At 39.4% G+C, this 12,307-nt stretch overlaps 1 protein-coding gene across 1 annotated transcript in view; it reads right to left on the bottom strand.

Moving 5' to 3' along the window:
* Positions 1–473: 473 nt before the first annotated feature.
* The window catches only part of ESRP1 (epithelial splicing regulatory protein 1), a 60,901-nt gene continuing 49,067 nt past the window's right edge, over positions 474–12,307 (bottom strand). The window contains exons 14-15 of the mRNA XM_048841228.2: positions 6,228–6,336; positions 474–5,209 (exon numbers count right to left, since the gene is read on the bottom strand). Coding sequence (XP_048697185.2) covers positions 6,246–6,336 — 91 coding nt within the window. The 3' untranslated portion in view covers positions 474–5,209; positions 6,228–6,245. The remainder of the gene's footprint in view (positions 5,210–6,227; positions 6,337–12,307) is intronic.

Here is a 12,307-nt window from a genome sequence, read left to right on the forward strand (position 1 = left end):
GCAACTGATTGTTCCTTCCTAAATGGAGTACTTTGCATTTGTCCTTATTAAATTTCATCCTATTTACTTCAGACCATTTCTCCAGTTTGTCCAGATCATTTTAAATTTTAATCCTATCTTCTAAAGCACTTGCAACCCCTCCCAGCTTGGTATCGTTGGCAAACTTTATAAGCGTACTCTCTATGCCATTATCTAAATCATTGATGAAGATATTGAACAGAACCGGACTCAGAACCGATCCCTACGGGACCTCACGTGTTATGCCCTTCCAGCATGACTGTGAACCACTGATAACCACTCTCTGGGAACAATTTTCCAACCAGTTATGCACCCACCTTATAGTAGCTCCATCTCGGTTGTATTTCCCTAGTTTGTTTATGACATGGCATGTATTAAACCAGAAAACTGTTAACCATTTAAATGAAGACATTCAAGAGTTAGGAAAACATTTTTATTACCAAATATGTCAGCTCTAGACAATAAAACATACATTGCTTCATTCTTTCCTTATTAGTGCCATGCTGCCTTCCCACAAGCTTTCAAGCCACGTTAAGACCGCTATTTAAAAGAGAATTCTTAATTATTTATTCTGACCTCTTCTCCAGAATACATTTGTTTTTCAAGTAGTCAGTCTAACCCCCTGTATTTAAAAGGATAATTTTGGGCAAGCTGTAAGGGAGGGTGCAGGGCCGAGAAATTGTTTGGCTCTCCATTCAAGCTGTTAATGATTAAACAAAAAATAGCATTGACTAGAAATCTGCATAACTCCACATGCCAAACGCTCACTTTCAAGCAAACAGTGAAGTAACTCAGTTATTTTAAGACCCGTTTTCCCCCTCCCCCCCTTTTGAATTGGGAAAAAAGCTATATTCTATAAATTGTCACGTATTGCACTTATGTAGCAGATATTCACACATTGTCCAATAAATCAGATATCAGTAACAAAATTAACGTGCTAGTGTTTCCTCCCTCTATCTACCACAACTGCTCTACATTTTAACAAGTTAGCTTTGAAAAAATGTAAGCCAGTGACATAGTATGGTGCACACGCGCTCCCCCTCTCTCACACACACTTTTTTAGTTACAAATTATTGCTTTCTAGAGCATGATGTTTTTAAGATACCAGTAACATTCAGAAAATGGAATGGAAACAACGGAAAATTAAGTCTCGTTAGACAACTACAGTACTTTGCTGCAATTCAAACTGTCACATTAGGAGCAGATGTATTTTTGATCTTTAAGATGTTGGAGTATTAATATGGGCCTTCATCTTGCACACACATACACAGCTGTTTAACTTTAAACAGGTGAACAGTCCCATTACTTTCAATGGAGTATTCACCTACTTAAAATTAAGCCTGTAAGTGTTCTCAGGATCAGGCCCTTAGTATTGATGTTATTTTTGTACATGTACGAGGCAATGACATTTTGTGCATGCAAACTGCAAAAATCCCAATGTACTTGATAGTGAAAAAACAAGCACACAATGAGGAACGTAACCTCGTGCGGGAAGCCACGTTCACATTAAAATATTAATTTGAGATTCACAAAGAGAGGCTTGCTTGCTGAATGCAGATAGACTGCGGGGGGAAAAATGCACATTTGGCTACAACAGTCTAATGGCTTTACTGCAACAAGATGTGGTGTGACTGCTCCTTGCCAAGCCACTTCTTTTACATACTGTGACAGAAGACTGTATTGCAAGCCAGAGATAGCAAAATTAAGATTTAAGGCAGAATTTTCAAAAACTCCCTTAAGTACCTTTGAAAATCCAACTCCAAGTCTTGAGCTCACAAAGAACTTTTTAAAAAATGATAAACTGTGAAACTGTTAATAAATTGCATCAAAACAAGACAGTGCAGCTTATGAGTTTGTAAGCATTCACAGCCAGGCAATACAACTTTGCATTGTGCAGTTTATGACATTAAACAAGAGTGAGCACAAGCAATGTTTTTTTAAAGAAAAAAAAAACAAAGAAGAAAAAACAAACCTAGATCAAGATCTTAAAATTCAGCTCTTGCAAAGACAGTCTATATGAAGTACAAAGTAGAACAAATGGTTAGTTTGAGGTACAAGTCAACCACACACTTGGGAAATTAAAAAGTTAAAGTGAACACCCTAGGTCCTTAGCTCATGTCCGTCTGTTTCCTCCTCCTCAGAAAACAAGTGTGAAATGAGGTGTCAGCCTGAATTCTAAATGTACTTTGATAAACACTTTAAGGGTGGTGATAAAACAGGTTTAAAAACAGTGTTTAAGCTAGTGTAGGGCATATTTAGGCACCACATGAATTTAGATTTTAAATCTAAATAATTTGCCAGATTAAATGTTAGGATTTTGCTAGGAATAAAGTTTTGAAAGAGTGAATGGCAAGAAATTGTAGCACTTAACAGAGCTCCTTCTACAGTTCCTGTGCAGATGATCAATTTCAAACAATTCCCTTCAGAGCAGTTACATGTCTGTCTACAAGCCACAGAGTCACATTTTCAGACTCCACCCACAATCTTAACATTAAAAGAATTGGTTCTTCAATGGTACTTCCACCTGTGTCATGACTGAGTCTCAAAATTGCCTGATAAATGAATGATTAGGACCAGATCCTGCTCCCACAAAGGTTACTGAGTTTTGCCCTTGATATCCAGGGGAGCAAGACCGGGCCTCCAATTTGCCTTGGAAAAAGTGAGCACAGCGTAATGCAAATGTGTCTAGTTATATCAACAGCCCACCATTGTTAGTATGTTTGGTTTCTAAAACGCACAGCCTTTTGACAGCAATATAGTATTGGTTCACTCAGGCAGACCTAGATCAAACCAGAACTAAACCTTGATTGTAATGGCTTGAACTGAAATTTCAGTTCAAGACTGGTTTCTTGGAAAGGAAAGTATGGAGCTCACTTCTGAACTCTTGGAGTTTCCAGAAGGTGAATAATTCTCCCCCTTTTCCTGCACAGTATGATATTCGTTTAAAAAAAACAGAAGCAAACACTTACAGATCACTTAAATCAAGATTCAGGTCATCTTATTTATAAATCCTGGAAAACAGGGATCAAGGAAGAAAGTGCTGTAACATTTAACTATAGCAGTACTAAGTGTTGCTTTAATAAGTGAACAAATTAGTTTTAACTGCAAAACATTAGTAACATTTTTCATTGTTTTTATGACTGAAGGCAGAGCACCTTCATAGATATAGAACAAACTATATTTTCAATTTCTACTTTGCATTAATTTGATCAGCTACAGTGAAAAATCCTGCCTACTTTACTCACTATATTTCAAGTCTTTACAAGAAGTTAAAAATAAAATCAAATTAATATTTAAAAACAACACTGACTCCATTAGTGTAAATACTGCTGGGGGAAATATTACATTGTAGCTTTTGATTCTTATAGGTCTTGAATTGACTCTTCCTTACCAAATATTCCCTTTGCCCAAAACAAGTTGTCTCAGTCAGGTAAGAGTATTTTTAGCTTCCCATTTCCTCCACACCCCTCCCCTCAGAAACTTTTACATGTTGAATACATCTATTTTCTAATGTAAGTTGAGCAAACAAGATTCCAGGAGGATAAATGTGTTTCAACATCAGGCTCTACAATTATAGCCAAACAGATTTTTCCAATGGGACAGATCAATTTATCATCTGTTTTATCTTGTCTGGTGGTGATTTTGTAAGCCAGAAGAAATTCTATGTTGTTAATTTTCACAAGGGTCACTTAAGATTTGAGATGTTTACTGCTGTACAGGTCAGTTTGAAATCCAGGGCTTTGATAATATTTTGAACAGGGTGTAAAGGAGATGTCCCATCTATGCCTTCTAACAGACCTCTCTATTGCACCAAAAATCTCACTGTCCAACATATTTTTCACTTTTAGTCACATTCAAATTTGGATTTTTTCTCCTTGCTTTTTAAAAAAAAAAAATAGTTTAAAGCTCATGGAATAAGTTAGTTTGACAGAACTAGAAGTGAAGTAGGTAGGTGCAGCACAGACAGAGGGAGAGTGCAGTCTTGCTAATAGACCACAAGTCTGTTCCAGAAGGACATCAACCATTTATGTGAGATTAAGAATAGTTCAATCTATGTATTCAAACCTTGACCTCCCTGCAAGGACTGCGAGTTGTGTTGGTGATTTCTGGCCAACGGACACCTGTTCAGAGAGCATGAACATATTCACCTTTCAGTTACTACCTATGTGAGCTAGATAAGAACAGGTAACTTAGAGGAGAGAGTTTCCATCTTCCATTGCCAGTTTAAGCCAGCCAGGCCTCTCAGATTGATTTTAGTACTCCTCTGAAGTGGAGTCTTGAATTGGATCATGAGAACTTCTCTTGGACAGAAAGCCATTTAACACTTGCTATGCAAAGAATCTGGTCGGTGGTAGGATGGGGAGATCAGAAATGGGATTGATGCAGTTAGCTTCTGTCAGTTGAGGCTAATTGCATCCATCCTTTAATTCCTATTTCAGGCTGATTTGAGAATATTTCCCATTATGCTCTATGTAAAATTCACTTAAATATACATTATACATGTAAGCAATGCACAAGATGAAAGAGTTGGAGAGAAAGCATTTAACGCTTCACACTTCATGTATTTTACAAAGTTACAGTAATTTTCAGGTAATCATTTTACATTCATAACCATTTCTGCACTGTGTAAAGTAATCCTGGCTAGAATCTGTCAAAGTATACAGAGGGTTTTTTTTGCACAGAACAATCAAATATGTACAAGACAAGAAAACAATGTTTTATAAAAATGTTGAATGCATAATTAAAGGTCCTTGTATATTTAAAAGCGTTAAACTGTGTACAAATTAGATAAAAAACTTGGGCTTACTGGAGGTTTCAAACATACTTTTGTATATTAAGATAATGTCCTGAATCTACAAAATTTAATCTAAACTATAATTCTATTCACGTGAAAAGCATTTTAATACTTTCTGTATAGACAAAAAAAAATCAGGACTCGTGATCTCTGAACTTGTGCTCTCAGAGAAGGGCTCAGTGCTTCCAGTGACAATATGTGTAGGAAAGTCTCTGTGGAGATTGTGTATTTCATTTTTTAAAAAAATAGATACAGGTCAATATGATGATTTCCAAGGTTCTGGTGAATTTTTCTTATGAACAACTGGCTTGACCAAAGAAGGACTAGAAATGTAATCAAACGATCTCCAGTTGTCTGGCTGTAGTTGTTCACAAACATCAGAAAGCTAGGAGAAATCTGCATGAAATACACAATGAATTTGAATGTTATTTATGAACATAGGTTTCGCTCTGCTCTCATTCATTGTTTCCTTAACATGAAGTCTATCATTTCTTTCAATAAAGTGAATAGTAACGAACAGTGAAAACTGAATTTTTGGAAGCCTCCATATCATGCAAATTTACTACTTTATAAACACTATAGCTTTTTTTTTCCCCACTAGAAAAGGGAGGGACACATTTCATTAAAATATGAATCCTAGTTTATTCAACAAAGCACAATCCTTAAGTTATCAGACCATCATGTTGGGCTTTAGCAACCCAACTAATGAATCTGTATGGGTAACCCTTAACTAGCGGAAATGTTTCATCTGGTTTAAAATGGCTGTGGTGGATTCTGCGCTAGATGCAAGGAGAAAAGTTACCCGGATGCTACAGCAGTAAATCTTCACCTGCTGTAGCTTTGCATGTAGAAGGTAATTATGCCCAGGGGATATCCCGCCTTTTTGCAAATGGAAAGGGCTGATCAAAAACTGCATTTGTTGGGGATGGAACATAATCACTTCCCCCTGATTCTATATCTAGTTTTAAAACCCAAATCCCACTTGGCATCTGAGACCAGCGATGCCAAATTCCCAAAGTTGCATCTTGGGATAAAACATGAATAAGATTCTTTACTCTAAAGAGGTTCTTTCCCCTAAGTCTTCACCCCTCACTTTCTTCCGAAGACTACTTACTCCAGCACCACAGGCAATGCACTGCAGTTTTAGAAGAACTGGGATGTAGACTGCCTACACAGCAAGTGCCAGTTGTGGGTAAAAGTGCCTTAGATAGGCAAGTGCTGTCAGGGAACCAAGAGACCATTTTAAGTCAGTAAGTGACATTAAGCGTTCTGTGAAGATTACAGAACGAGTACAGTTTTCGAAGGAGGAGAATGTATTGACAGCTGGCAAGGTGCCGATACAAATGAGTTAAAGGCAGTTAACTGTAATAGTAATCGGACATCCAAGGAATATCCTAGTGTTCTTTATCCTTACCGTCTCTTCTAAGGAAGTCTAACTGCTGGGACCTTTAAATGCAAATCCATTTTTTGGGCATTGTCCTTGCCGTGCCATTTGTGTGTACAAGTCCATCCTCTGCTGCATGCTAGAATGCAAGTTAAGATGTACATGATCAGAAGCAGGGCACAAATTTTCAACTGAAACAGGAAAAGGCAGCCATAATTTTTGTTAAAGCTCAGGGCATGTTTCAGACTACAGATTTACAAATCTAAGTATTTGTAATGCTCCCTGTCACCATGGTATCAGAGTGCAAAAAACAACTCAGCAACAGCAGTGATGCTGAAGAATCAGCTTCATCTAATAACCTAAAGGACTGGTAAACAAACAGAACGGTTGTCAAACAAGGTTGGTCAGCTGGGACCTGTCTCAAATAAAGGCTTGGACAATCTCTAGAGAACATCTTCAGAAAATAAAGACAGACTGTCTAGGAATGCCATTTACCTATCAACAAATGCAATGCAAATGTAACAAGGGGATAGCCACCACCAGGTTATCAGATATGTGATTCAGCAATGTACACGTGTTTGCAACATTCTCTGAAAGGAAAAGTTGAGAACTTGGCCGCTAGGTGGAGCCTTACAGACAGTTCACCACCATAATTTATTGTAGCATGCATTAAAAAATCTTTATATTGAGTGAAACTAAAGATACCACCTTCTTGTCCCACCTCCCTCCTCTAGGGAAAAACTTATGTAAATTCGAAGAGAAAAAACCTTACAATAATGTCCTCCCTATATATCTGCTTGTGTCTCATCAAGTCAACCACACTCATCTGTTCCGCCAGCAAACACTTCACATCAGTTTGTCCACTTTGCCAGGTCCACAAGTACCTTCACACTTTCTTCCACTACTCCTATTGCAAAGACGTCCTCCTCAAACTAATTCACAAAACCTGCCAGGACCGCCATCAAAAATCTCTCCTCAAGATTCATTTTTACCAAGATGCCTACAGTAAAGCTACTGGCAGGGATTATCAATCATTTTTTTTAAAGTGTATATAAACGAAACACATGACTCAAAGCCTACAAATTATAGACACAAGCTTGTCTATGGAGCCACGTACTTCCCTCATTGTTACCCTTCTTTCCCCATTCCTTCAGAGTGTTTTACCTGCTTGAATCTTTTCTTACTTTAGGGGCACCTGATCATCTCGTCTATGTAGCACTAAAAGTGAATTATTCAGCAGGGATGGCACTTAAACCATTATTGAAACAGCAGGTAAGATCCATAAAGCAATATAGAATGTATGTACAGGGTCACACTATGGGAGAGGGATCTTCAAGAGGTTTCACCAAGCAATCTACCAATAGAAGTTAAACTCAGAGTATTAAACATACAGGGACTGGAAGATGAATAGTGAGAAGTAGGTTAATCTCATGACCAAGGGATTAATGTGCTTTTTGCAAAAATTATTCATATCACGCTTCATGTCTGGAAAGCTGGTAGCTCTTCAGCACAGCGTTTGTGTGTCTTAGCACTTCTACCTTCTGATGTAGCCCATTTCCAGGTTATTGATGTCCAGTGAAAGAGCTATTGACTGAACAGTTCAGCTGAGAAGGTATCTGAATGATTTTGTTCTAGTAATCCAGTACAAGAGCTATATAAAGGTGGTCAATTATTTCAGTTTAAGATCACATTCTACATAAATAGTAGCCGTATTACTGTTCAGATCTACCAATAAATGATACTTTATATATATCACCTACATTCGTTTGTAATCCAGTTCTCAAAAAGCGAGTGTTTAGTTTTATAGAGGTGTGCTGGAGGGGGTTAAGAATAATCAGATTAACCAGGGTATTCAGCAGATAAAACCTTTTCCCCCCTAGTGTGTATGATGCTATGTAAATCACAGCTATTGTTTCCTGCTTCAGTGGAGTACTCCAAGCTGGATCACTCCATGTTGTCACAATAAACTTATGGGAGCAAGAAGCGAGCTCAAGGAGTCAGGTGTTGCTTTCAAGGAGTATTATATACCTTAGATGGAATAATGTTATTTAAACAGAGAAAAGTTTAAAACCAGGATTCCTAGTTAAGCTATTTATCTGGGAGTAAAGAGAAATCCTGCCTTCCTTCCACCAAAACATTTCAGAATCATGTGGCTTTATGCTTTCCTCTGAAGCATTTAGCATGAGCCATTAATGACACAGGATATTTCATTTGACAGATCTTTGAGTTCTGATTTGGCAATTCCTACAGTATTCTTTATGCACTAAAGTAGCTGATATTATGTATGAAATTCCAGGGTACATTCATGTGCACACTATTGATTTATGCGGATTAGGTTACTCTCATCGTCTCATGGAGTGAAGGGGTTTCTCCCATAAACTATTAACTGAATAGCTTAGTGGCACTACCTTGATTAACATTATCCCTTTAGCCAGAGTGGTCAAGAACTACGAGAATGTGTGAAATCTTTTGCTATTCTGAACTGTAAAATTATCTTAAATGCACAAAAAGGGAGTAATACAAGATTTATGCTATAGGATTCCGTTCACCCTTGCAGAATTTGCATACAAACAAAACACTGTCATCTCCTCCTCTCCGTTTTAAGATTTCACAGAAAATAGCATATAGCAGGATAGATTTTCTAGTTCAGTTCAGGGAGGAACCAGAACAACTAAACCTTGAGCTATGGTTTTGCTGCAAAAGAGGTGTGCTTTTTTACATCAAGAGCTCTATTCCTAATCCTATTGGGGACAAAGGACAGATAGTTTTATCTTGACTAGTTATGGCAATGTAAAAACTAACTATGGTTTGTCTCCACTAGGATTTTAAAACGAGATAGCTCTCTCACCACCACCTACCCAAGCGGCAGTAGCTGCTTCAGTGGAAGCATTCTTCTGTCAACCTAGCTAGACCTATACCAGGGGTTAGGTTGACATATCTACAGCCTTACGGTGGATGAAAGGTAAGACCTTAGCTCAGGTTTAGGTCTTGTCTACATGGGAAAGTTTTACCAGTTAAAACAGTTTTATACCAGTACAGCTCCCTGCACGCACACCTCAACAAAAAAGTATAATTTTCCCATCCAGACATGTCCTTAGTCAGCCCTAAACATAATAGTTTTAACTGCACACCGCCAGCTCAGCTGGACCTAAAGTTGACCATTTCCTAGGCAAAACAGCTTCATCTTAAAGAATCTCAGTACTCTCATGCTGAAGACGAGTCAGGATGAATTCTCTCCTCTGATGTAACAGTACCAGCATCCAGGAGGAACAAGCACTTGCATGTTTTATGTGGAGGCAGGAAGGTTATGCAGCAACACCGCAACTCTTGACATAAACATAAAATCTTCTTGCAGAATATAATTTTAAGACTAGCTTTTGGCCATAAGAGAGGAGGCGCCTTATCAACTAAGCTGCAGTACAGAGATCTTCCTAAAGGTTTGCACAAAAATCTGATTTAAACAGAAAGATGCTTTTCAGGTGAGTAATAGAATTGAAGAGTAGAGGATACCATCTCCACTGCAGATCCTTTCTTGTGAGAGTAGGTCATTCACCTTGGCTCTAATCAATAGTGTCTAAACTAGCCTTTTCCAGCAGTGTTTTGGAAATTGCAGTAGTCTACAAGGATTCCCAAAACAAAACAGGATTCCTTTTTAAGAGGCAATTTCTGAAGTGTTAACATCCAAGTTTTTACATGCCCCCAAACTGGATTTTACTATGCAGACAGCATTTACCTGCCCAAATCAGGTAGATAATACCTGAAGGGTTTCCCCAACTTTCATCATGTGGATTTTCCTTATATAGAAATATTTTAATTGGAGACCACCTCCTCTCCCATTAGCAACTACAGAATTGCTTACATAGAAAGATGATTAGGAAAGTATTTATTATAATTGCAGTTGTCTTTGAATGTAGTTTAACATGTGGAAACAGGGAGCAGTCACCATCATTTGATCGACCAGCTCTCTGCAGACCTCCAGATAATGCTCTGTGGACAAAGAGGGAAATTGCTGGTCTACCAAATTTGCTGCCAACTAGACATGGAGCTATTGATCACTGCCCATTGAGCCCAACGATCTAGCCAGCTTTCTATCCACTTTTTAGTCCATTCATCCAGCCCATACTTCTTTAACTTGCTGGCAAGAATACTGTGGGAGACCATATCAAAAGCTTTGCTCAAGTCAAGGAACAACACGTTCACTGCTTTCTGCTCATCCACAGAGCCAGTTATCTTGTCATAGAAGGCAATTAGGTTAGTCAGGCATGACTTGCCCTTGGTGAATCCATGCTGACTGTTCCTGATCACTTTCCTCTCCTCTAAGTGCTTCAGAATTGATTCCTTGAGGACCTGCTCCATGATTTTTCTAGGGATTGATGTGAGGCTGACTGGCCTGTAGTTCCCCAGATCCTCCTCCTTCCCTTTTTAAAAGATGGGCACTACACTAGACTTTTTCCAGTCATCCGGGACCTCCCCCAATTGCCATGAGTTTTCAAAGATAATGGACAATGGCTCTGCAATCACATCCGCCAACTCCTTTAGCACCCTCGGATGCACCACATCTGGCCCCATGGACTTGTGCTTGTCCAGCTTTCCTAAATACTCCTGAACCACTTCTTTCTCCACAGAGGGCTGGTCACTTCCTCCCCACACTGTGCTGCCCACTAGGAGCTGACCTTGTTCGTGAAGACAGGCAAAAAAAGCATTGAGTACATTAGCTTTTTCCACATCCTCCGTCACTAGGTTGCCTCCCCCATTCAGTAAGGGGCCCACACTTTCCTTGACCACCCTCTTGTTGCTAACATACCTGAAGAAACCCTTCTTGTTACTCTTAACATCTCTTGCTAGCTGTAACTCCAAGTGTGATTTGGCCTTCCTGATTTCACTCCTGCATGCCTGAGCAATATTTTTATACTCTTCCCTGGTCATTTGTCCAATCTTCCACTTCTTGTAAGCTTCTTTTTTGCGTTTAAGATCACCAAGGATTTCACTGTTAAGCCAAGCTGGTCGCCTGCCATAATTTGCTATTCTTTCTACACATCAGGATGGTTTGTTCCTGCAACCTCAATAAGCATTCTTTAAAATACAGCCAGCTCTCCTGGACTCCTTTCCCCCCGCATGTTATTCTCCCATAAGATCCTGCCCATCAGTTCCCTGAGGGAGTCAAAGTCTGCTTTTCTGAAGTCCAGGGTCCGTATTCTGCTGCTTTCCTTTCTTCCTTGTGTCAGGATCTGGAACTCAACCACCTCATGGTCACTGCCTCCCAGGTTCCCATCCACTTCTGCGTCCTCTACTAATTCTTCCCTGTTTGCGAGCAGCAGGTCAAGAAGAGCTCTGCCCCTAGTTTGGTTCCTCAGCACTTGCATCAGGAAATTGTCCCCTACGTTTTCCAAAAACTTCCTGGATTGTCTGTGCACGGCTGTATTGCTCTCCCAGCAGATATTGGGATGATTGAAGTCCCCCATGAGAACCAGGGCCTGCGATCCAGTAGCTTGTTAGTTGCCTGAAGAAAGCCTCATCCACTTTATCCCCCTGGTCTGGTGGTCTATAACAGACTCCCACCACGACATCACCCTTGTTGCTCACCACTTCTAAACTTAATCCAGAGACTCAGGTTTTTCTGCAGTTTCATACAGCAATCATACTGCTCTCTTATGTACAGTGCAACTCCCTGACCTTTTCTGCCTTGCCTGTCCTTCCTGAACAGTTTATATCCATCTATGACAGTACTCCAGTCATGTGAGTTATCCCACCAAGTCTCTGTTATTCCAATCACATCATAATTCCTTGACTGTGCCAGGACTTCCAGTTCTCCCTGCTTGTTTCCCAGGCTTCTTGCTTTTGGGTACAGGCACTTAAGATAACTCACTGATTGTCCTGCTTTCTCAGTATGAAGCAGGAGTCCTCCCCTCTTGCGCTCTCCTGCTCGTGCTTCCTCCTGTTATCCCACTTCCCCACTTACCTCAGGGCTTTGCATCCAGCTCAGTTCAATTATTAACAAACATATAACAGAACATTCCATCTTCAACGATCCCCAAAGCTCAAGCTACATAGCTCAAGCTACATACACCATTTAGGGTTACCAAGGTTCCTTCAATTTCGAACAGTCACCT

The sequence above is a fragment of the Caretta caretta genome, chromosome 2 (assembly GCF_965140235.1).
Source record: "Caretta caretta isolate rCarCar2 chromosome 2, rCarCar1.hap1, whole genome shotgun sequence".
NCBI classification, from domain to species: domain Eukaryota; kingdom Metazoa; phylum Chordata; order Testudines; family Cheloniidae; genus Caretta; species Caretta caretta.